Genomic DNA, 26,840 nt, shown 5'->3' with positions numbered 1-26,840 from the left:
ACTGTGCTAGAGAATGAGAATCACCAAAAGAAACCAATTATATATCAAAGTCTAACTGAGTCCTACAGTGTCTAGGTTAAGTGCAAGAAGTAAACAAATATTTATCAGGGTGTGCTTGGTAGATTTACATTTTGGGCATCTTTGTATAACCCTTTAACTCCATATTCCTATCCCTTCCTTAACCATTTGCACTGGTGCCAAGTTGATGCAAGACATTACAAAAAAAAATTAAAAATCACTTCTATAGTGGCTTTATAGCCACTTGACACTAGTGCAAATGGTTGCTAGGGCAATGGAGAGTCAGGCCCATTGGACTTTTTTGTTGACCTTCAACCCTTTGCAGGTTACAAGAAATGGACACTGTCCAATGACTGAGTACATGGGCAATCTAATGCTCTTACAAATGGGCATTAGCAGGAGCAGGTCTGGAGATGTGTATATCACAGAACAACTGCAGGTTTTCCTTTTTACAAACAAACTTTGTAAGGTGGATTAATGGTGAAAGGCATCTGGGAGAAATGCTGTTTTTCAGGAGGAACGACTGGGTCTCTGACTCCCCGGGATTTATAAAAGCCACTTGCACCGAGAGCTGCAGCAACAGGGATTTATATTATGGTAGCACCCAGTGCAACTCCTTCTCTCCTCCCCCATCAGGACTCCACTGTGATGGGTACGGTAAACACACCTTTCCATACTTTGAATGGCTTTTGTAAACCATTTTTCCTGTTCCTTCTACAAATGCTGTGACCTCAGTGTTGGAACTTTTCATTCTTAGTCAAAATGATCATTCCTTTCTATGATCCAGTTGGTTATAGACTTTTAGTTTGAATTATCTTTAGCTGGTTTGGAAAAAGTTTATGCCCAATCCTGTGTTTAATGTTCTTGCACTGGTTTCTCTAGCACAGACTGTCAGGCCTCCTGTAAATATTCATTCTTCTTTGCTTTGTTAAAAATACCACCACAACAAAAGCTCCTTTAATAAAAGAGGAAAAAGAAAATAAATGGTCTCCAGGAAGCAACCACTAGGAAGCAGTTTACAAAACTGTGGGGGGTAGTTTTCATTATTATTTGAATTCAATGACAAAGTTTTTTTCAGATTTAAATGTCCCTCTACAGTGTTGCAAATCTAAAGCCAGAGTACTATGCTAGCACACCAGAACCAGAAAGTGAAACTGATCAATGCAGTTTTCCCTGTCTAGGGACAGTGAAATGCAAAAGTGAATCAACTTTACTAATAATCAGGTTTAATACTCTCAGCTGTTATTAGTAATACAGCTAAGGATTTAATTATATATGTTATCATAAGCCTCTTTCTCAAATCTGGACCTTAGCGTCCAAAATCTGGGTGCTTAGTATGAACCTCCAAGCTTAATTACCAGCTTGGATCTTATCTCGCTGCCACCAACCAGGCATCGTGCCTGTTACACTTGAGCCCCAAACCTTCCTGGGGACCCCAAGACTAGAGATGCTTTGAGTCTCCACAAGGAATCACCACTTCCTCCCCCTCCCTCTCCCAGACTTTCTCTCGGTAACCTGGAGATTTGATGCAATCTCTTACATCACATACCAAGACATGTTCCTTTCTTCCACAAACAGACAAACCCAAATACAAGGAAACAGAAGATTCTCTCTGCTCTTCCCCTAGCTTCTTCCACCCTGGACTAGGAAGTTAACACGAGCGAGGTGTGTTCCTCCCCCCTGTCTTCCTTCTCCTTAACCAGAGAAAACTCAAACAGGTTTTAAAAAGAAAGCTATATAAAAAGAAGAACAAAAATCATTATTCTCTGCATCAGATGACAAAAGGCTATTGCTTATAGAAAATATGAATACAACAGTCTTATTCAAAAGATATCCAATTTGAAACATATCCCACAGTCACACATGTAAATACACCCAAAACAACATCAAGCCTATATTTTTTCTACCTGTACTTACAGTTGGACACAGAGATAGAGAAGAAGAAGCTTCTCATAGCTGAGAGATAAACAAAAGACCCAGAGTCCAGTTCCTCCCTGACTTTGAAAAATCCAGTTTCCTGATTGTCCTCTGGCAGGTGTTTGGTCCCTTGTTAACCCTTTACAGGTAAAGAAAACTTAACCCTTAGTATCATGATTTAGGATATGTTACTGGACAGAGCCTCATTCATGTAATTGTATAGCTACATTAACTTCAATGGAGCAGACAGGCAATTTTATACGTTGAGAATCTGGCCTGTGTTTTATTCACAATATACTTTTCGCATGTTACCACGCTTTTACCATTTAGTCAGCACAGAATGAGACCAGAACCATATGACATATTACTGCGAAAGTGTCCCATTTCTCAGTTTTCTTTGTACAGCTGCATTCAATTAGATACTGGTTCTGATCTCCGCTCCATCCACCAACCTCGGCCTTGCACAAACTGGAGCTGTCAACAAGGGGAACTTGTAATGGAAGCAGAGTCCACTCACTCCTTTGTAAGTTTAAGTTTTTTAATATATTGCGGCTTCAATCCTCTCTCGATTTCCAAGTTCACGCACATACCCCAGCATGCGGCTCATAGCAAGGAATTTTTGCGCTGGAGGCAGGGCCGGCTCCAAGCTCTTTGTGGCAATCGGCGGTCGGGTCCCTGGTCCCTGTTGGAGGGAATGACCCGCTGCCACTCGAACAGAGTGCCCCACCGCCTTCCCTCCCTACGCCGGATTAGGGACCTGCTGCCTGAGTTGCGTAGAGCTGCGCCCTCCGCTTTGCGCACCTAAGCGACTGCCTCACTATGCTCTTCCCTTGTTATGGCACTGCAGGCATGTCCCACAACTATTTCACATTTGGGGACAATATACCTTCAAGTCAACGGCACTGCTATGGGTACCCACATGGCCCCATAGTATGCCAACATTTTTATGGCTGACTTAGAACAACGCTTCGTCAGCTCTCCTCCCCTAACACCTCTACTCTACTTGCGATACATTGAGGACATCATCATCATCTGGACCCATGGAAAAGAAACCCTTGAGGAATTCCATCGTGATTTCAACAATTTCCTTCTCACAATCAACCTCATCCTGGACCAGTCCACACAAGAGATCCACTTCCTGGACACTACAGCGCTAATAAGCGATGGTCACATAAACACCACCCTATACCGGAAACCTACTGACCGCAATACTTAGCTATATGCCTCCAGCTTTCATCCAGACCACACCACACGATCTATTGCCTACAGCCAAGCTCTAAGATACAACCCCATTTTCTCCAACCCCTCAGACAGAGACAAACACCTACAAGATCTCTATCAAGCATTCTTAAAACTACAATATCCACCTGCTGAAGAGAAGAAACAGACTGACAGAGCCAGAAGACTATCCAGAAGTCACCTACTACAGGACAGGCCCAACAAAGAAAGTAACAGAATGCCACTAGCCATCACCTTCAGTCCTCAACTAAAACCTCTCCAGCGCATCATCAAGAATCTACAACCTATCCTGAAGGACAATCCCTCACTCTCACGGATCTTGGGAGACAGGCCAGTCCTCGCTTACAGACAGCCCCCCAACCTGAAGTAAATACTCACCAGCAACCACACACCACATAATAAAAAACACTAACCCAGGAACCTATCCTTGCAACAAAGCCCGTTGCCAAATCTGTCCACATATCTATTCAGGGGACACTATCATAGGACCTAATCACATCAGCCACACTATCAGAGCCTCGTTTACCTGCACATCTATCAATGTGATATATGCCATCATGTGCCAGCAATGTCCCTCTGCCGTGTACACTGGCCAAACCAGATAGTCTCTATGCAAAAGAATAAATGGACACAAATCAGACGTCAAGAATTATAACATTCAAAAACCAGTTGGAGAACACTTCAACCTCCCTGGTCACTCAGTTATAGACCTAAAAGTCGTAATTATTCTACAAAAAAAACCTTCAAAAACAGACTCCAAACGAGAGACTGCTGAATTGGAATTAATTTGAAAATTGGACACCATTAAATTAGGCTTGAATAAAGACTGGGAGTGGATGAGTCATTACACAAACTAAAAACTATTTCCCCATGTTAATTTCCCCCCTACTGTTACTTACACCTTCTTGTCAATTGTTTGTAATGGGCCATCCTGATTATCACAAAAGTTTTTTTTTCCTCCTGCTGATAACAGCCCACCTTAATCCATTAGAGTTGGTATGGCAACGCTCATTTTTTCATGTTATCTGTGTGTGTGGTGTGGTGTGGTGTGGTGTGGTGTGGTGTGGTGTGGTGTGGTGTGGTGTATCTTCTTACAGTATTTTCCACTGCATGCATCTGATGAAGTGGGCGTTAGCCCACAAAAGCTTATGCTCAAATAAATGTGTTAGTCTCTAAGGTGCCACAAGTATTCCTTGTTCTTTTTGCTGATACAAACTAACACTGCTACCACTGTGAAACCAGTGCCTTCAAGAGATCTCATACACGGTTATTTCCAGTGTGTATTTAGCTTTCATAGATCTATGAAAGTTAGAGTTTGAACAGAGCCTTTATTAGATTATGTAGTACACCCCTGCAGCTAGCATAATATTGTTATGCTACAATTAGGTGTGGCTTTATGACCCATGGGGCCTGATTGGAATACTCAGCAGTGGTCTGGGGCTTCGGCGGCACTTCGGCAGCGGGGGGTTTGCTCCAGGTCTTCCATGGAACCGAAGGACCCCCCGCTGCCGAAATGCCACCGAAGACTCCCAGAGCAGACCCCCGCTGCCGAAATGCTGCCAAAGACCCCTGGAGCGGGGCCCCCTTAGGCACGGGACCCTCTTTGGCATGGGGCCCGATTCCAGGGAATTGGCGTAAAGCTGGCCCTGCCTACAATAGAGTTTTCTGGCTCTGCTCTCCAGCCCCATTTTAAATGCCTAGAGTTACAGGGCTTCCCAGGTACTGTCAATAATTCATGCCTATAGCTAAAGGTCAGGAAATGGCACCTAAATGTGCAGAAGTGGTTGAAAACCCAAGACATTTCCACTTGCACAAATCTGATAGCAAGCATGAGGCACTATTTTCCTACTCAACACTCAAAAGCCAGCAATTACTGCACTTACCTGCTGAGAGTCAGTCCTGGACACAGGCTGACTGGCCAATGACACCAAATCATCAACTGTTTCCAGCTCCTGTTGGTAAAAGGTCTCAATTCTGTTCTCCTGTAAGAAGTCTTTCACTTTCTCGCTCAGCAAGTCAATTGAGCTTCTAAGGTTCAGACCACCTGGGGCACTATAGGGATACAAAGCTTTTGTCACAAAACAAAAAGTACATAGTCAAGTTTTTAAAAAACAGGTACCAGTTCAGCTCAGAGGGTGGGATTTTCAATGTCCCTAAGCAGAAGTCAATAGGACTTATGTACTTCATTAAGTGCTCTTGAAAAATCTCATCTCTACATCTTTATTTAGGCATCGAGATAAACAGCCTGATTTTCATGTGTGCCAAGTATTCGTCAGCTTCCATAGAAGACAGGAGATATAATAATGTTGTGATTTCAAGGTCTGATCTCTCATGATCTATAGTGTCAAGAAACAAAGATCTCAGACCATTGGAAAGGGGGATTCATAGCTTTCTGATGGAATAAAGCTTCTGATTCTAGTCAATGGAAGCTGCTGGGTGCTCAGCACTTTTGAGATCCAGCTACTTGTTCAGGCGCCCACTGCGGAAAACCTTGACCATTTATATATATGCTCACACAGAGCAGGAAAACCTATGTGACAAATTGTATTCATTTTGCAACTTCCTTCTGCATGCTAACCCATATTTTCCTCACAAGTACTACTAACACCTTAAACTTGGGGGAAGAATTACAAGTTGCCATTTCCCACCTAACTCTGCTAGAAAAACATTTTCTCTCTCTCCATGCCCAATCCCCAAAACCAAAATGAGGAATTTCTACCCCAAAAGTTACACAGATCTGAGGAACAGGATGACATTCATTCCTGGACCAGTGACAGGTCTAAATATCTGCTCTCTTTCAACCCTCACAGCTAGAAACAGGAGCTTTACACCAATTGAGAGAGCTAGGAATCCTCCTTTCTAAAAGCATTACATTTTTGTTGCTAGATAGATGTAGGCTGATCACAAAATATTCGTAGAGTTCAAGACCAGAAGGATCATCAAATCATCTTGTCTGACTTCTTGTATATCACAGGCCATTAAGTTTCACCTACTTAGCCCTGTATGGATTCCAGTAACTTGCATCTAGCTAAAGATTATCTTCTAGAAGGGCACCTAGTCTTGACTTGAAGACTTCAAGAGAGATGGAGAATCCATCATGCTCCTTGGTAGTTTGTTTTAATGGTGAATCACCCTCACAGTTAAAAAAAACAAACAAAAAAACAACCCCCCCCACACCATCACAGGTAAAATACCTCCCTATTCCTATCCTTGGATGTATAGACCGAGGAATAGTGATTAGCTTTTTTGACCCAGCATTGCACTGGGAGCAACCCCTCTCCCCCAGGTGTACATGCACCTCTGCCAATAGAAGAGAGCTTGTGCTGTTATTCAGCTATGCTGGCAGAAGAAATTCTGTCAGCTTACGCTGCGTCTCCAACCATGGGACTCTGCCAGCATAGCTATGCCAGCAAACATCTGTAGTACAGACGAGTCCTGGGTGTGAACGACACATACACACACCTCCCCTCTTTCACAATTTCTAAAGAGCTGTAAGTATGTAAATCCATTTATTCATCTCTGAATATCAGTGACATTATAACAGAACTCTTGAAAACCTTCACAATCCATCACTAACTGCAAGCACTCAGGAGCTGAATTTTCAATGATCTGCCACACACCATCCATCCATCTCCTTGATATTCATCCCCTACAACAACTCTCCACCATTCCTTCCATAATAACTTTTTCAAGGTTACTTCCATCTCTATGCCTAATATGACCACAGGACATAAGTTTGCATCTGTTGATTTCGGACATTAGGGCCTGCTTCCCTCCAATAATATTTCGAACACAGGTATTTGTCTTCATGCAAGAGCCTTTGCCAGCACCACATTTCAAAAGCTTACATTTTTTTCCTGTCAGCAGTAAAAACTTCTCATGATTCACATCCATAAATCTCTATGGAGAAAGTTAGGCTTTTCACCAGTCAGAGCTTTAATCCATTGAGATGCCATATTTCTTCCACACTTAAGGGAGGCCATAGCTTAGCAAGCCAATCCTTAGTTTTCTTCCTTGGAACAGCCTCTCTGGTTGGATATATATGATCTCAGATAATTAAATTAATCTACTTCCTCTACAACTTCTCCATTAAATCATCATGCCCACTTGCATCCTGTTTTCATTAGCTGTGTCAACGCATATGCATATTGTTTTCATCCCATTCAGGAACAGTCCATATTCCTCAATAGCTGTTTTTACAGACTCTCACGTTTGCTGTATCACATCAGTGGCTGTAGCAAATAATGTTGTGTCAAAGGGCTGTACCCTCCAAAGAAATTACTTCATACTTTTAGGTGTGTATGTGCAGAGGTGGGGTTAATGGGAGACGTCTTCTAATGTTTCCTGTTTTGGTCTCCCACTCCAAAAGATCTTGGCTATGAAAATCTAAAGGGCAGCCTTTTCCAGTGCAACAACATGCAGCGCAACATCCTTTGCTTTTAATCTGGTGACCATGACATTCATCTCCACAATGGAGATCCACATTAACTTCTGCTAAGGGGTGTGGGTATTTCACCCCTAGACTGAACACCAACATCAGTATCCTGTTTACCTCTGTGCATCCTCTGGGATTTTGAAAGGCTTATCATAAACTTCTCTATAGAGGCATGGGAGCTCCAACATCCTTGAAATCTGAACCTCACACATAGGATCATCTACTTTATCTGCAAGGATATGGGAGGGAAAAAAACAAAAATCAACGAACATGACCAGGACTTTGATATTAATTCACTAGATGAGCACAGTACTACATATTGTGACAAAAGTTCCTCCTCTACCTTGGTGGGTCCTGTGCTTATTGGCAGATTTGCTCACCTCAGTGATCTTCCCCACAGTGTCGGTCAACTCCTCCTGTGTCTGATCAGGAGCTGGGAAGTTTGGTGGGAACCCGGGCCCGCCCTCTACTCCGGGTTCCAGCCCAGGGCCCTGTGGATTGCAGCTGTCTATAGTACCTCCTGTAACAGCTGCATGACAGCTACAACTCCCTGGGCTACTTCCCCATGGCCTCCTCCAAACACCTTCTTTATCCTCATCACAGGACTTTCCTCCTGGTGCCTGATAACGCTTGTTCTCCTCAATCCTCCAGCANGGAGTGAGCTTTTTAAACCCAGGTGCCCTGATTAGCCTGCCTTGATTGGCTGCAGGTGTTCTAATCAGCCTGTCTGCCTTAATTGGTTCTAGCAGGTTCCTGATTACTCTAGTGCAGCCCCTGCTCTGGTCACTCAGGGAACAGAAAACTATTCATCAAGTGACTATTTGCCCTCTACCAGACTCCTGTACCCCACTGGTTTGGGTCTGTCACAATATACACTGGAGCAGCACAAGAGAGTTTCTCATGCCAAACATAGCTGACACATTCTGTTCTCTGCTATTCTACAATAAAGAAAAAATGTTTTATGTTATTATTTAACCAAAAGGCAACCATAAACCAAGTGCTTTTTATCTTGCAAAAAAGCAAATGATTGTTATGATAGTTTGGGGAATGGGCATGACCAGTTTTGAATTGGTTTTATGAACACTGCTTGCACTTATTACAGTCATTCTGAATTGGATCACCAATTAGATAGCAGGAAGCTGACAGATAGTGAGGAGCTACGTGTGGGAAGGTCTGACAAAGCAATCAAGAGGACATCAGCATTGAATGACTTTCCCCAGGTGGAACAATGGGTTACTATCTGCAAGGTCTTGCAGGTAGTCTCTGCACAGAAACCTATTTGGGGAGAAAGGGGAGCTGGATTCCTCCCTAGCCCGAGCACATGGCTTGAAGAGCTGCAGTTTCCTCATTTGACCATCTGACAGAAGGACAGAGACTATTTTAAAAGATGTGCTTCTTCAAGTCAAACTGAAGACCCAGAAGCAGAAGCACCAGAATAGGAGGGGCCAGGGCGCCATGGCCCTTCCACTTTTAGAAAGTTTGGGGGCCTGGACTACCCACTTCGGCAGGGGTCCCACCTCCGCCCCTCTCAGTCAGGCCAGCAGCTGGAGCCTAGCCAGGGAGCCTGGGAAGCTGGGGGGGCCATGGACCCTTCAACTGCCTCAGGTAGTGGGGGGGGGGTGAGGGAGTCAAGAGCAGCTCCCGGCCCATGTCCCCATCCTGCAGCCCTCTCCCCGCCCCCAGGGCGGAAGGGTCCATGCCACCCCACAGCTGCCTACGTGGCTTTTACCATGGCAGCCCCCCACAACCAGAGCCAGGTCCAGGTAAGAGCCGTGTGCTGCGCATAGGCAGTTGTAGGGAACCGTGGACCCTCCTGCCCTTGGTCACTGGCTCCTGGCCTGCTCTGGCTTTTTGTTTTGCTGAGGGCAGGGCCTCAGGCAGAAGAGGAGGGTTGGGGGCCCTGCCCACCACCCCTACACTTTTGGGCAGGCTCTGCCACCCTTGCACAGAAGAAGAGATCTTGCCTCCTTAATGGACATGGATCAAATAGAAAGACTCACAGTAGGGGCTGAGATCAGACAGACAAGGACTGCATTCAGTAGCTTGTTTTCCATTTATCTGTAACTCTCTTGTGCTTTCTAAGCGTAAGGAGAGTGAGTATGAGAGTGTGTCAGTCTTAGGGCATGTCTACATTACGATTCAGCAGGGGTCGATTTATCGCATCTAAGTCTAGTGTAGACGTGATAAATTGACCGTCGAGCACTCTGCCATTGACTCTGGTACTCCACCAGAGCGAGAAGTGTAGGTGGAGTCAACGAGGGAGCGTCAGCCGTTGACTTACTACAGTGAAGACACTGTGGTAAGTAGATCTAAGTATTTGGACTTCAGTTAACGTTATTCACGTAGCTGAAGTTGCTTAACTTAGATCAATTCCCCCGGACCTCCCTCCCCCAGTGTAGACCAGACCTAAGAAATTCCTTTGCTAAGCCTGTGTTTCCATGCTTTACTGCCATGTGGTCCCTGAAGGATGCAGGAAACCAGAGCTCACACTGCCACATGAATTCTAGGGTGGGGGATGGGGGGAAACATGTCTAAACAACTGGGGGGCTCGGGAGGGCTGTGGCACTGGTTCCAGGCAGCTGGACTTGGTGCTGGTCCCCGCTGTCAAACAGCGAGACTGAACCCAAGACCCCCAGAAGTAGGAGCTGTGACCAGTCACTACCCAGATCCAGGTGGTTTCTCAGAATATGGGATTGAGCAGTTCGATCCCATTACAACAAATTAGTATCAATCCAGAGAATGAGACTGGACCAGGTTGTGACAACTGTCACCTATTTTTCCAAAGTGATGTGGATCTGGGTGAAATGCAGTGTGAATGATCCATGATTTACATTGCAAGACTTTAGGAAGGTCCTTTTCCCTAAGTCAAAGAAAACTGAAGTTGAATACTGAAACCACCATAACAAAGGTCACAGTATCTGGATAGCATCCTTATATGCATTATGGTTATTATCTTCAAGAATAAACTGTATGCTGGGTTTTTTTTTAGAATAGTGACTCTCAATCTTTCCAGACTACTGTACCCCTTTCAGGAATCTGATTTGTCTTGTGTACCCTGAAATTTCATCCAACTTAAAAACTATTTGCTTACAAAATCAGACATAAAAATACAAAAGTGCACAGCACGCTATTACTGAAAAATTGCTGGCTGTCTCATTTTTATGATATACACCAGACCCTTGTTAGAATGCGCGTCTATATAGCACGAATTAACATATAATGCAGGTGCGGCCATGGATCCCAAATTTAATTACTTTAATTGCAATTCATTTTAAATGCAGTACCCGCCATAAGGTGGTTCCTGCATTAACGCAGTACCGTGCATGGAACCCAAATCCCATATTCTAGTGAGGGTCTGGTGTAATTATATAATAAATCAACTGGAATACAAATATTGTACTTACTTTTCAGTGCATAGTATATAGAGAAGTATAAACAAGTCATTGTCTGTATGAAATTTTAGTTTGTACTGAATGTTTGTGCTTTTTATGTAGCCTGATGTAAAACTAGACAAATATCTAGATGAGTTGATGTATCATTGTAAGACCTCTGTGTACCTCTGATCGAGAACCAAGTGTTTTAGAACACCTACAAAGAAGAGTTGTGTTGCTCAGTGAACCGTACTGTGGGACTAAGATTATGTTGCTTACTAAAAACACATTCAGTTTCACCCCAAGAATTACAATGCAGAAGTATTAGATCAGAAATCATATCAAACATAGGATGTATGAAATGCTCTGAGATAAAGTTGAAGCGAAGCTAATAAATTAATATCCAGCACTGTGATCTTGTCACAAGTTCACTTAAGTGTTGTGTTTTGTTTTTTTAAGAGAAACCGATATTGCTCACAATAGATGGAGGCCTGAATTTCTCGCTGCTCTCTGTAGATTCGGATATGACCTCGGACCTTGACAATATCCCCAATTTCCAGCTTGGTTTTCTGGAGCATCTCTTCCTGGAGCTTCTTCATCTGTTCAACTAGATCACTGCTGCAAGATGTGGCTAGTCCTGATGCAAAAGATGTTGGGAAATCAGAGAAATCTTAGAATGATACTTTCGTTGTCACAATTTCAAGGCAGAGTTAACACAGAAGATCAGCTAAGAGGAGAAGGTTACTCACCCTGTGCAGTAACTGAGGTTCTTCAAGATGTGTGTCCCTGTGGGTGGCTCCACTTCAGGTGTCAGTGCGTTCCAGCACTGGTGATTGGAGATTTTTGGTAGTAGTGTCTGTCTGGGTCATGCATGCGCAGTGATCATCTCGTGGAGCCGTTGGCGCCTCATCAAGTGCATGCATGACCCATCGACCTCTGTTCCTTCCTCTACAGTAGAGTCCATACTGCGAACTCCGAAGTAAAGGGGAGGAGGGTGGGTAGTGGAACACACGGAGGGACACATATCTTGAAGAACCTCACCTACTGCACAGAGTGAGTAATCTTCTCTTCTTCAAGTGCTGTCCCTGTGGGTGCTCCATTTCAGGTGTCTGTGTATCCTGGTGCCATTGATCAGATATTTTCAGTAGCAGTGTCCCTCTGGATTGCGCATGCACAATGACTGTCTTGCAGCGCTGTTGGCGCCTCATCTAGCATGCGTGCGCTCTGACCCCTTCAGTTCCTTCTCAACTGTTCTCAGCCTGAGATGGAGTGCCGTAGCAGTGTCGACAACAACGTAGGAAAATAATTAGAAACAGTTTGAATTAATTTGCTATATTTAAGTTTTAGTTTGTTAATAGTTTCCCATCTCCTTTTTCTTTTTGGAAAAAAAAAAATCCTCTTTACACTTCAATCAACTGATTCACCTGCCTAAATTTTATCCCAAACTCCATGGGAAAACACAAGAGGCTGTCCTACATACATTAGATGTCAGGCACACATTAATATTCTACCTGGACAGAACACAACCCTTCCGAAAATCTCCTCAACTTTTTGTTTCCACAACCCAATGTTCCAAGGGCTCTGCAATATCCACACAGAGATGATCAAAATGGACCTCCAATTGCATCCATGTGCGTTATCAACAGCACAAAACAGAACCCCCATCAACCCCCATTCAACAAGATCAGTGTCTACCTCCATAGCTTTCTTAAATAACATACCAGTCGTAGATATATGCAGAGCAGCCACCTGGGCCTCTGAACACACATTTACGAACCATTATGCAGTTACTCAAAGTTCAAGCTCAGACACAATGCTAGGTCTCACGGTGCTAGCCTCCACTATGCATACAACTCCGAAGCCCCTTCCATCCACATAAGGGCGCTGCTCTTCAGTCACTTGAAATGAAGCACCCACAGGGACAGCACTTGAAGAAGAACCTAAGTTTCATGGTGGCCTCTTTTAAAGAGGGCAGCATGCTCAGCAGCACTGGAGTTCCCAGGCACCACATCTCTGACGTGTCAGTTTTTAATTTTAGGGTCTGCATTTAATTTTTTTTTTATTTTTTGAACTATTCAGATATTGTTTTTCATGGAAAAAACACATCTCAATTTCTCACCACGGACATACCCTGAACTGTGATCAAAAACAAAGATTTTAATTGTAAATTGGGCATCCCTTCCAGACTGTTAGGCTCAGCCAAATCAGCAGAGCTTTCATATAGAAGGGAAAGCCTGAGTCATCTGAGGTAACACAAAAGCAGTCGTGTGGTGCCATTTTGTGCCTGTAATGATGTAAATGCATCTTGACAGATCTTCAGATTTAAGGTAACACCTTTGCTTGAGAGTCAAACTGATTTCTTAAATTGTTTGAAACCTAAAACGTGATCCTGGCAACTATGATCATGGCTGCAGCAGGCTAGAAAAGAATCTGCCTGTTCCTTCCAACAGATGGATTTATAAATTATAAGCTATTTAACCAATGGAAAGAGATTATTCAAAGAATACAGATCATATTCTACAAAAGGGTAGCAGCACCATTTGCTAATCTGCTCAGAATGAACACAAGACTAATACACCTTCCAGAAGGAACTTGGTGGCCTTATTGACGTATTATATTTTGGAAATTAATGCATTACCTTGATATACTTATTTGGGAGTGACACATGCATTAAAATCAGCTCTGTTAAACACATGGCCAAATTATCTACTGGTGTAAATGGGCACAGTTCCACTGACTTCAAAAGTGTTCCACCCATTTACACCAGCACAGAATTCCCCTCCTCCTCCAACTTATAACTGACCTCAGGGGTGACAGTGTGATCTCAGTTATAAATGTGTCTGATCCAGAGCCTTTTGAATTCAGTGTAAGACTTTAGTGGACTTTTCCACACCCCTAATCTCAGTGTAAAGCAGTTAAGGGAGTAGCAAGGGGGGAACTGCCTTAGGAAAGAAAGCCAGACAAAAGTAAACTATTTCAGTACTACTGATCTTCAAGGAATGCATCATCACTCTTTTGCAGATTTGGAACAGTTCAGCCCACTGAACAATTTCCTTCATGTTTTCAGGTGGTTATAGGCTACTTTCAAGGCACTCAATGATGGTCACATACATGTGGGAGCAGGAAAAACAAATATCCACACAAACTGAAAAACTGCAGACACACACATGCCTGATGTATCAGAAAAAAAAACAGAACAGGCCACAAAAGTCAACTGGTTCTATGGAAATTGCAGCTGTAACAAATGGCAAGTTTCCAAGATATATATATATTTTTTTTACCAGATGCAGTCACACAATGGGCCATAGCAAGAAAATTCTTTGTACTGTCAAACTGAAACGCTACATCACTCTGATAAGCAGTGGTACTAATGGTCATAGATGCAATGTTATTGTTGGCATCACCACTAGTAACAGCACAAGATGACTATAGGGAGAAGCTATGTTATGCGGTAAGCCTCTCAAAGCAGCCCAGCCTATAGGATGTACTTGTAAACATTCTTTGTGCCTGTGAATACAATTTGCTCTTGTGTTGATTTGACAATTTATCATCTGATCTGGAAAAAAACCCACACAAATGGAAGTGTTATTAAGTCATAGCTGAAAACTGTTACGTACTCATACATTACCTGACAAAGGCTTTTCTGCTTCCCTGGGATTTTTCCAGCAGATGCAGTTTATGACCCCACTACTGTCATCCACTGTAAGAGAATTGCAGTAATCAAGGAAACAAGTGGTCTTGGCATTCCAAGAGATCTTAACACACAGCACAGCCCTACTTGTTTTGACAGTACCCCTTTGGCTCAGCCATAGGACGACACATTATTTGCACTATTTTTCTAAATAGTATAATACTTCATCTTATTCTGAATCACATGCCAAAAGTAGTCCTCAGTTTAGACTTTTGCAGCATCCTCTCTCTGCATCTGTTGAAAACTGCACTGCAAATGTTCACTCAAATATTTTAAGTAAAATCATAATACACTGAAACAAAACCCACCTACTATATTCTGCACATCTACGGCCTCTTTCATTTTAGAATATCTTATATTAATTAGGCCTTAGAAAACCCACACAGTGTAGGCAAGTATTACTACCCTTTAATATTTAGACTGTAAATTCTTTGGGACCAGGACCACATCTTTGTGTGTGTATGTACAGCACCTAGTATAATCCTGATTCAATGCCTCTAGGTGCTATTGCACTATATTATATATAAAAATGAAGTTAATGGAAGCAGAAAGGGGTTTAAAACTAACATTTTTAAAGTAGCTTCTAATTTTGAGTGGTCAACTCAAGGCAGCTTGGGTCGGATTTTCAGGAGTGCTGAGCATCCATAATTTTTATCACCACGCTGCTTGGCACCTCCAGCCCTATATCTCAAGTTGGGCATCCAAAAAACTGAGGGAAAAAACTTACTGAAGCATCTCTAAGGGTGAGATTATCTGTATTCAGTTAGATTAGACATAGATTTGCACATTTTATTTTATTTTGCTTGGTCACTTACTTTGCTCTGGCTGTTACTACTTGGAACCACTTAAATTCTACTTTCTGTATTTAATAAAATCACTTTTTACTTATTAATTAACTCAGAGTATGTATTAATAGCTGGGGGAGCAAACGACTATGCATCTCTCTCTATCAGTGTTATAGAGGGCGAACAATTTATGAGTTTAGCCTGTATAAGCTTTATGCAGGGTAAAACAGATTTATTTGTGTTAGACCCCATTGTGAGTTGAGCATCTGAGAGTTAAAGACAGGAACAATTCTGATAGCTGCTTTCAGGTAAACCTGCAGCTTTGGGGCAAGTAATTCAGACCCTGGGTCTTTGTTGGAGCAGATGGGAGTGTCTGGCTCATCAAGACAGGGTGCTGGGGTCCCAAGCTGGCAGGGAAAGCAAGAGCAGAGTTAGTCTTGGCACATCAGGTGGCAGCTCCCAAGGGGGGGTTCTGTGATCCAGCCTGTCACAGCAGTTTCATATAAAGAGGAAAAGCTGCGGTCTCCTACAGGTAAGACAGACGGTACTACTTACTGTAGTCCTACCATTGGCAATAAACTGGGGAGAAAGAGAAGTCAAAAAGCAAAAACCAAACCACTCAGATGATTCTATTATTCCATATAGATCAAGATAAAACAACAAACTGTTTGAAGGAACTCGTCCAGCCAACATCCATCAATTTCCTTGAAATAAACTATTTTGTAAATAAGAGAGAAGAGCACAAAGATCCTGTTCTAGCAATCTAAGTGTCACAATTCAGGACTAGCTGCAACTCTGACCTGTTCTCTGGCCTCTGAGGGCACCCTCCTCAGATCTTAGGCTTCATGCCTTCACCCCTCAGAGGGTACCTCTACATTTCAGCTCAGAAGTGTCATTCCCAGCTTGTGCAGACATACCTGTGCTAGCTCTGCTTGAGACAGCATGGTAAAGATAACAGTGAAGCCAGGGTAGCCTGGGTGGTGTGGCACAGGCTCGCTGTCCAAGTACATACCCATCTGGGCCCCCTGGTATGTATTCAGGCAGTAAGCCCAAGCTGCCGCTTAGGCTATCCCAGCCATACTGCTCTATTTAGTACACTAGCTTAAGCAGAGTAGTGCAGGTATGCCCATGCAAGCTATGAATCGCCTCCCAGATCAAACGTAGGCACACTCAGAGGAGAATCTCATGATTCTCCCACTCTTGGACCAGTTCCTAAGTTACAAGAGCCTGCGGACTGACTCCAGTTACTGAACCCAGCTGGACCTCTAGGGTATCTGCAGTATTTCTCTTCAGGACCAATGGATTACAGTGACCCAAAGACAGAAGTATTATTACACCATGCTTTGTTTCTATGGTTAATGAGTAAAAGGATTTTAAAAAAACACTGCAAGGTCTAACACATCTCTCTTACCTAAAGTCTTGCCATCCCTTGACAGAGGTCATAGGCAGATCTACATTCCCAGAAACCCTAGCCTCTGGAGTCTGGGTTCCCCTTAGCTCTCCCTGCCTCTGTCAAGGTCCTGGTTTAAACTCAGCTAGAAGTTCTTTGTTCTCAGTTTGCCCAAGCTTGAACTTGCTATGCAAACCAAACTGGTGCGTTCTACAGGGGGTCAAGCCAGCACGTCAAAGAAAAAAATGGCTTTGCATTGTTTCTCAAGTATTTTGTTCTGTTTTTTTCCCTTCAAGTCTAGAAATATCATCATGTCTAGTCAAGCTTGGTTTTGCTAAAAGACTTCTTGGAGGGCTCAGCAGGGTCAGCTCCAGGCACCAGCAGAGGAAGCACGTGCCTGGGGCGGCACATGCTAAGGGGCGGCACAGTGCAAGCGTCATCGTCTTTTTTTTTGTTGCTTGGGGCGGCTTAGTAAAGTCAGCCCTGGGCCTCAGAGATGCATATAGAGTTTTCTCACTTTAATGGAAGGGGTGGGAGGTTCTGAACTTTATCACAGACATCCCTTCTCCTACATGTTCACTATATATTGATGTTAAATAATAGTTAATAAAAAAAAAAAAGTAGCTAGAATTTATTTTCCCTCTCAGTTGACCAGACTTCATCCTTTTCTCATTTCACCACAAGTTCTTCAGTCACTGTAGTCTTCCATGGTAGAAAAGACTTTAGATTTCTAATGACTGACTGACTGTCTGACAGACAGTCAGATAGAAAATCCAAGCAGAAATAGATGCGTGTGTTCAAGGGAAGAGACGGGGAAAATATCTTTCAGGTTTTCTTTATATATCAGAAAGTCAAAAATACAAGGACATTTTCCCTTTGCAGGTCACTTTTAAAAACAGATGGGAGGAGGTTGATGCTGAACAGTATGAGGTTCTACAGCTGATGCAATACTTGCTCCCTGCCTCAACAATCAGAGACTATTTAGCTGAGAGATGTAAAGAGTTATGAGCAGGATACTGAGAAGTTACAATTTACACTGGTGGAGTCAGCCTGACTGAGCCTGAGAACAGGACAGAGAGGGGCCCTGAAAGCTAAACCAAGAACTGTTGAACAAAACAGGAGCGGAGTTGGATGCAAAAAGGTAGGAGGAGAGCAGGCTAGATGACAGCTCTACTCAAACCTGTTGATCTAGCATCCCAGACCTTAAGTCCACACATTCTCAGGTTCTTTTGTTTTTATTCATCTGTATCCTGCACTGCTCAGATGTCTTGAGCTACCTTAGACCAATATGAGGAACCCCATTTCCCTTCAAACGTTCTTGCAAACTCAGATCCTTTTATTATTATACTGCAGCAGCATCCAACTATGCCAACTGCTTGCCAAAAACAGAAAAGACAGACAGACAATCTAAACACAGGAGACACTTCAGTATTTGAAGTGATGTCCAGTACAAGATCTCATTAGGTTTCTGACTTCATTTTCATCATGGATCATCCTTCCACCTCTTATTTTAGGTATTTACATGGTCCCTATTACCATAGCATCGGAGTATTTCACAATCTTTTATCCCTCCTCACAACACCCCTATGAGGCAGGAAGTGTAATAATCGCTATTTTACAGATGGGGAACAGAGGCACAAGAGATTAAGTGACTCACCCAAACCCATATACGAAAACTTTGGCAAAGCAGGGAACTGGATCTTGATCTCCCCAATCCCAGGCATATGCCATAACCACTGTCCCATCCCACCCTTCCTCTACTCAGGTCCCCCAGCCAACCTGATGTGCCATCACTATTCCAGTGTGCCCTTCTTTACAGCAGAAATTCCAATTTAGTACAAGGGCCTGGCAGGAGAGTTTAAAAAAAAAAGGCAGCTTAGCGAAAACTTCTGAAGTTTGGGAAAAGTTGGAGTGGAGGGGAGAAGCTCCTTGTGGATGAAGGCAAGGACTAGTGCACTGGGGAAGAATAAATATTCTATTACTAGTGGGATAGATAGCAAGTGACTGATCTCATTGAACAGCAGCCTTTCACCCAGTAAATAGCTTGGGTGGATTCAGAATCCCAATTAGTGTGCCTTTGCAAAACAAGATGATGGCTAAAGCCCAGTTTTTTAAAGCGATTTGGCACCCAGTGATACAAATAGGCACCCAGTGGATTTTCAAAAGTTCTTACTCACCTAAATGCCAATGGGAAAATTCCACTAGACCCCCATCTGCATTTTTGCACACCTAAATACCTTTAAAACTCTGGCCCTACGACATGGGGCAAAAGGGGAAAAAAAACTAGAAGGGATCCCTTCAAGCTAGTAAGGAGAAAAGAGAAATGACTTCCCCTTTGCAGAAACCATCAGATTTATTTACATTTGATAAGAGTTTTGCATACAAGTCAAGAGCAAGAGTCTGTATTACTGGATTCTATTCCCTGCTCTGACTCACCCAAGGCCACACTGCAAATCAATGGTACTTAATCATCCCTCCTCAGCTTCCCCACCTGTAAAACAGGGATAATACATTCCTGCCTTTTTTAAATGCTTTGAAATTTTCATCTGAAATGTGGTATAAAACAGTGAAAAGTATAATCAAGAAAAACTGTCTTTTCAAGAACAGACAATGGTCCAAACCAATAAGGCAACTTCTAGGTTCTAATGGTTATGAAGGTTGGAATCCAGGAAATGCCAAGAAACAAAACTCTTCTTACCTCCATAGTTATAGAAGGCGTCTCGTTCTTTTCTTAGAACCACTGTCCCAACAACATCCACCTGTCTTATTGGATGTCCATTATAAAAGAATATACCTATGGAGAAAGACAGAATATTTCCATGAAGTGTGACGAAATATTGCTTGCAGGAGTTCTACATTGGTTAGCCGTTCACGTCATTAGAAACAGGATCCTCTTGTTCTTTTAATGAGTTTTAAAGTTAGCGAATATTTACTTATATCAAAAATAGCTGATCAATGAAAATGGGAAAAAATAGTAGTGCTAGTTCACTGAGTACACTGAGGCACAGTACTAGTGCCACCCACTTACTATGCTAAAAGATGTCAATAGTTTTGTATTTTGTAGTCAACAGACACTACAGCACTTCATAACTTGATCCTCTCTCTCCTTTCTTGAATATTTTGACTAGGAGTAAAATAGTTATATGTGATTTTATTTGTTATCATTAGGCTTCATAGTAAATGTTCTTTTAAATAAATATGAGCAGTTTATACATCTCCCCATACTTCCGCTTGAGGCTATCTGCAGATTGAGACAGATCTCACTCAATCTTTTAAATTCTTACGGCTGTTTTCGCTACCAAAAGGACTAAGGAAGGGACCATTTAAAATAGATAACTTTGATTCTGACGCACAAGATGCAGGTATCAGGGGAAACTACTAGCTCATTTAACCACTGCAACCATTCCCCCCATAAAATATCCCTTCCAGACTTCATTTCTGTGCTTCTATGAAACAGACTTTGATAATGCTATTGAGTATCAAAATATGTCTGAAAAACCTCAGCGCCCTTTTGTCAGCTTCTGCCCAGCATTCACTTAGGAAATACAGAAGCCACTATGACCACCTAATACCTTTATCAAGAAACAAAACTAAAAATGCTCAAGTAAACACTCATACGACATGCCATATATGCAACCACAAAATGCATTAGTGCTCATAGCATCAGAACAACACACTATGTAGAAAAGAGAGAAGATAATTCAAGAGATTTAAATTACTTGGACTGCTAATTACTTTAAATGCATATATTATCTTCAATATCAAACGATTTCAGCCCCACTGAGATGCAGACCCATATGACATGGACAGCTGGCAACTAGCATACAACACACTGAACAAAGATTTGGCTCAAGACACAAAGGCAAATCCCTAACCTTATCAAGGAAGACATGGGATATTTTAATGCACATACAACAGTCAGGAGGTCAGTTTCATGTGTGGAATCAAAACTGATTAAAACCCTAAAATAACCTATCCTACATAGCCAGAGACATAGCCTGAACATGTCTTCAGTAACCTTAAATAGGTCTGGAATTAACTTCTTCACATTACTGCGGGTAAGTTTTCAGGGTGTTGCACAAGTGTTTAGCCACACAATTTATATGGACGTTGTGCTGACAGAAGCTCACAACACGCGCTGAAGAATTATCCACTGCTGTGATCTTAGAGCTGGGTGTATTTGTTGCGCAGCTGCAGATCAGGGCTAGAGTAGAAAACATTTACAGGACTGACCACTTTCATTTTGTCTTCTCCCTATGTTTATGATTAAACAATAATTAAGGTTTACATAGAAACTCTTTCAAAGGATGTCAAAGCAGTTTATACACAGTAATTATATCTCTCCACCTCTGACATAGGCAACTATTACCACCATTATTTTTCAGTTGCACTGTAAACATCTCAGGGCAGGGACTGTGCCTTGATTCACTTTTGTACAGTGCAGAGGCAATCCTTGGTACATTATTCTGCTCTTTTCACAGATGGGTACACTGAGGCACAGAATGACTAAGTTGTGAAGCTGGGAATAGAACTGGGAGTCCTGACTCCCAGTCTTTATAAGAACATACAGAAAGCCACCTCACTGAGATTTAAACAGCACCTGCCATCATTTCTTTAAAGGGTGACATACTGGTGTTTTATATTCTTGAGTTATTTAACTGGATGATTTGAGGAACTAAATCAGAAGTTTCTCCATCTCTAGGTCACTGGTTCAAACTCTGCTCAGAATGGTAGCTATCAAAATCCATTACCAGCTACCAGTCATCGTGTGGCCTGTATGAGGCGAAGGATGTTCTCAATCAAGCTCTTTAGTAAACAGCTATATACATTTATAAATTTTAAATTCTCCACTACAATTATTTCTGATATAACTCACGTTTTATTCTGCAGCATTTGACTTTGTTTCTTGAGGAGAAAGAGGGTAGGGTGAGAAGCTGTGTGAAGGAGACATAAATCTTAGCTGGACACTTGATGTCTCTGCCTACACACATGCAGAGAGCAGGTCATGCCAACTCAGAAGGACCCAGAAGTTTCCAGAACAGGGTGTGGCAGTGACTTGATGTATTCAACAGCTGTTAAGAGGCTGTATATGATGTGTTCACTGTGGGAAACCCAGCTGGGTGGGTCACCCTTAGAGAGCTGAGCTGGAGCATGAGTGGGTGGGTGCGGGGGAGATTATAAATATAAGAGTTACAGACAGCCCTGGAGACTGTCTGTGGCTGATCTATGCAGGACCAAGTGATGTGTGTGTGCTGTGAGAATTTGGTCTCAGTCCCTGCACCTCTTTGGATACAAGCTATTGTCTTCTGTTTCACCACCAACTGAGAGAATCAGTGAGCCAGTAAACCCGAGGCTGGAATGGTGTTGGTTGTGGAGATCCCCTGACAGGGTTCTGAAGTGTTTAAAAGGACTAAGATTCTGCCATTTCTCAAGCGCTGAAAAGTCCAGATGACACACATTCCATACTATGGTCACACTATAAAGCCTGAGAAATCACTCACAATCAGAGGAGATGTGTTTTGATGGGTGTGCACTGATGTATAGAAAATGCTATGCAGAAAAACATTCAAATACAAGTTGTTACAGAAACAAAAGGGGGAAAGTCAATATATTAAACGCCAAAAGAGGTACTGTCTAGTAGCTTTGTTTAAAAGTTATGCATAGTATCCAAAAACCTTTTGAGTGCACCATGTTTACACTTTCTAAGCAAAACAGAATACTCTTTCCAAATTTCCTAGAAATTATTAATATCCATTTATTGAGTTTTTCATACTATAACCCTAAGATTAACTCTGTGTAATGCTTTCTGAGAAGTCTTTAAGAGACAGAACTTTGGCCTGTGCTTCTAAAAAACGTTGCTGAGCTACAGGAAGAAGGGAGTGTACAGTTATACAGAATATAGCCTGTATATAGAATTATATAGTATATAGCCTGGCCATCACCCTGTCCCCATTACAAAGTCTGTCTGAACAGAGGTATAATGGATAGGACATACATGTGGAACAGCCCGCTGACCTCTTTAGGGTCAGGGATCTTAAAAATTTTGCTAAAAACTGGAGTCCCGTATCTTTAACTAAGCAGTACAAAATCATAAAAGCATAGACTCTTTAATGACAGATGTTAGTGAACTTCCTTTTATACTATTCATAGCTTCCCTTTCTTGTTGATAAGGTGCTGTCACACTGCAGAGGCAGTAATCTGGCTAGCTGCACTTTAACACTGAAAAAGAGGCTCATTTCCATGCTGTAATTGTATTGTGTTGTTGCGTTTGACACCCACTCTCATTTCAAGGCCTCTTGGGAATCACAATTGCTGCTTTTATCTGGGTGGTTTTCAGCCTTCATGTCACCATATACAACAAGAGAGAAGCTGGCTCGGTTTACATATTTTCCCCAGTGCTGTTCTAAGGGATTAGTCATGGTTTCCTAGAATCCTAGCCGTTAGACCTGGAAAAAGACTTATTAGATCATTTAGTTCATACTCCCGTGGCCAGTGCAGGATCATTCCCTATAGTACATTCTTTAGTGATCTGTACAATCCCAACATAAATAAATTTGAGTGATGGGCCTTCCGGTTCTTCACTAGGGAGTCCATTCCTCAATCAAACAGATCTGACTGCAAGGATGTTTTCCCATAAGTTCAGCCTACGTTTACTTTTTAATTTCCTCCCTTTGCTCTTTGTGCCGATCTAAGTCATTTTCAATTATCATTAATGACTGGTTTATAGCCAATTATATACTTAACAGCTTCTGGTCTTTAAGAAACCCATTAGAGGGGGGAATTTTGGCAGCAAATTTATACATTGCCCATCCTGTTCCCCCACCAAACACTTATGTGTATGGTTCTATTCCGATGGCATTGGATGTGGGTGAAAAAGACATGCTGGAAGGCATCTGGGATGGTTCATATACTGTATGTGCACACGCGCGCCCCCCACCAAAGAGAATTAGGATTGTTTGTTCCATGACTTTTCATCCTTATATGGCACTGCAAAGTCTGTTAATATACACACATGTACACGCATGTGCGCATGCACACACACACACATATATATACATACAGGAGTGCAATGACCTTGGTTGTGCAAAGAGACAAATCCACAGGAAGTGGGGAAAACTTGCATGCCCCAATTTTAAAAGGGTGGTATCTTGACATGGCAGAGGATACATCTTTATGAGAACCTTATTTATAAGATTAATGACAAAAATTGTGGCAGAGGAGGAATCGCTCTCAAATAAAACCTCATGGCATACAAATGAGAAATATAAGAGCATATTTGGGAGAGGGAGAAGTGCTGTAGTTGTCTAGGAAGTTAAAAGAAGAGCAAGAGTATGTTTGTTGAAGTTCATAAATTTTCATTCTTCCACTGTGTGCCATTATTAATTGTTTTGCAGAAGCATCTAGGAGCCCCAGTCATGGACCAGGACCCCACTGCGCTAGGTGATGTACAACACACAGAACAGAGAGAGACAGTCTCTGTATTATTGTTTTTAAATCAAGAAAAGATTAAGTAAATTAAAGATGACAGTCTGCCAGTTCTTTGAAGGCAAGGACATTCTTTTCATTGATGTGTGCATAGCACCTAACACAATGGGGCCATTATCTCACATTTAGGCCTATAGGTGCTACTATAATACAAATAGCCCATTTTAAAATACAAGATTAACCATCAGCAGTATCTCCATATTTGGTCACTGTCTCAGGTCAACAGATTCTTTGAAAACACCCATCATATCTATTTCCACAGAAGTAAATATGCTGGGTCTTATGCATTCCATGCTGTCCCTAAGGGCACAACACTAGATGTCAGGAGAGAATAACAAAGCCAGTTCTCCGGAAGGAGACTAGCGTCATTCCTATTGTCAATGAAAATTTAATATATTAACAAAAATCAAGAGCAGTGCTTCAAGGGTAAAGCAAGCCAAGGACCTTCTTTTATTCAAGGGGATAAATATATGTACCTAGCTTTTCTTGTAGATAAACCTACCCGGGACTAGCTTGTTTTCCTGATTAATTCTCTAAGGCCTTGTCTACACTACCTGATTAAATCGAATTAGTTTAAATCGATTTTATAAAACCGATTTTATAAAATCAATTTAGTGTGTCCACACTAGGATTCTAAAATCGATTTTGTGCGTCCATGGCCCACGTCTAGCGTCGATTTCAGGAGCAGTGCACTGTGGGTAGCTGTTCCACAGCTATCCCATAGTTCCCACTTCCTGGTTGAGAGCCCAGTGCCTGCTGGGACCAAAAACATTGTCCCGGGTGGTGCTGGGTACAGCCTCACCCCTCCCTTTGTGAAAGCAGCAGCCAACCATTTCGCGCCTTTTTTCCTGGGTGAAGAGAGCAAACGNGATCAGACATGGTTTTCAAAAGTTATCATCTGACGTATAAAATACAAGTGGAGAAGTATCGCCAAACTGAATGTAGGGCTTCATTTCACCCAGCCAAGAACACAGGCCTTATTGCTAATCTGAATGTGTCTGGCTTTAGATTCCAGCCATTGGTTCTCATTATGCTTCTTTGCTAGCTTTCAGTACCCAGTATTTATCCCTGTCAAGGGATTTATACAACACAATCAAGTCACCTCTTGATTTTACAATCATAAAAATGACCATCCTGGGTCAAACCAAAGGGCCATCTAGCCCAGTAACCTGTCTGCCGACAGTGGCCAATGCCTGGTGATCACCAAGTGATCCACTCCCTGTCGCCCATTCCCAGCTTCTGGCAAACAGAGACTAGAGACACCATCCCTGCCCATCATGGCTAATAGCCATTGATGGACCTAACCTCCATGAACTTATCTAGTTCTTTTTTGACCCTTGTTAGTGTCTTGGCCTTCACAACATCCGCAGGCAAGGAGTTCCACAAGTTGACTGTACTGTGTGAAAAAATACTTTCTTCATGTGTTTGAAACTTGCTGCCTATTCATTTCATTAATTTTGTTAATATCCAAGAGCCTTCCAGACATGCTAGTCACATTGCCTAATGCACCTGGCAGGTGTGATTCGGATAGTTTACAACCACACAACAGAAAGGAAAACCACAAGGAATTCTGGGAGATGTTCATTACTACCTAACTAAATTAGAACCAGGCACCTTGCGAAACTCAGACCACCCAAAACGATGCTGGTCTGACAGTGTGTCATTAACTGGATGGATCCAAAACACAAACAGTGAACATCTCTGCTTCTCCGTCCCTGGGAAAGAGACAGAGCCCAGCAGGCCAGAAGTGAGAAGTGTCTGCGGTTTCTCTGGTGTTTTGAAAGGCCCAGTGCAAAGTGCAGGTGCTGCTTCTCATTCCTTGGTCTCTGCTGCCATCGTGTGCCCATTACCTGTTCCTAATTTAAATTGCGAATCGTTTTTTCTTTCCTAACACCCCACACGTCAAGCGATTTTCACTCTCCATTCAGCCAACAGGAAATCAGAGATGAATTCATTACACCACAGTTCTTGTGTGATCCCCTGCTTAGAAACCTGGGTCACTGAGGTTTACTTATCAACCTAGACAGCAGCTCATAAATGCCTTCGACTGGTTAGACTAGATCTCAAATGTTCAGACTCAGTCTGTTGACTCGAGTCACAGATGACATCACCGTAGTAGCTGAGGGCCAGAGGCTTTGAAAGTTAGGCACCTAAATACATCTGAGTATCTGGGCTTCAGAACCTTCCAGGAGCATATTAGGCAAAATAACTAGATGAATAAGTGGATAGATATTAAGGCCAGAAGAGAACATTATGATAAACTAGTCCACTGTTTTTCAGGTTAACAACCTCTTATTCAAAGTGCAATCAAAATCACAACCCCATTTCTACTCTTACTTTCACAGTAAATGTAAGTGTGTAAGTAAACACAGTGGCAAGCCTAGATAATGATTTTCCTTTGTTTTTTGGAAGGCTGACAAAGATATTTGACCTTGAAGGATAACAGTGTGTGGGGAGTGGGAATTTACAGTATCTCACCCTCCCTTCCTGATTACTTTTTGTGCCACCT

The 26,840-nt window shown here is 42.4% G+C and overlaps 1 protein-coding gene across 4 annotated transcripts in view; it reads right to left on the bottom strand.

Annotated features, from left to right (window-relative positions):
* The window catches only part of STN1 (STN1 subunit of CST complex), a 70,490-nt gene that overhangs the window by 18,297 nt on the left and 25,353 nt on the right, over positions 1 to 26,840 (bottom strand). For 3 of the 4 annotated variants that reach the window (XM_075072888.1, XM_075072889.1, XM_075072886.1), the window contains exons 3-7: positions 19,545 to 19,640; positions 14,609 to 14,680; positions 11,459 to 11,617; positions 7,727 to 7,838; positions 5,058 to 5,226 (exon numbers count right to left, since the gene is read on the bottom strand). In XM_075072888.1, coding sequence (XP_074928989.1) covers positions 5,058 to 5,226; positions 7,727 to 7,838; positions 11,459 to 11,617; positions 14,609 to 14,680; positions 19,545 to 19,640 — 608 coding nt within the window. The remainder of the gene's footprint in view (positions 1 to 5,057; positions 5,227 to 7,726; positions 7,839 to 11,458; positions 11,618 to 14,608; positions 14,681 to 19,544; positions 19,641 to 26,840) is intronic. The other variant, XM_075072887.1, reaches the window with a different exon arrangement.

Source organism: Chelonoidis abingdonii, chromosome 16 (genome assembly GCF_003597395.2).
Source record: "Chelonoidis abingdonii isolate Lonesome George chromosome 16, CheloAbing_2.0, whole genome shotgun sequence".
Classification (NCBI taxonomy): Eukaryota; Metazoa; Chordata; order Testudines; family Testudinidae; genus Chelonoidis; species Chelonoidis abingdonii.
Note: the sequence above shows the minus strand (reverse complement) of the source record. Positions and strands in the feature narration are given on the sequence as shown.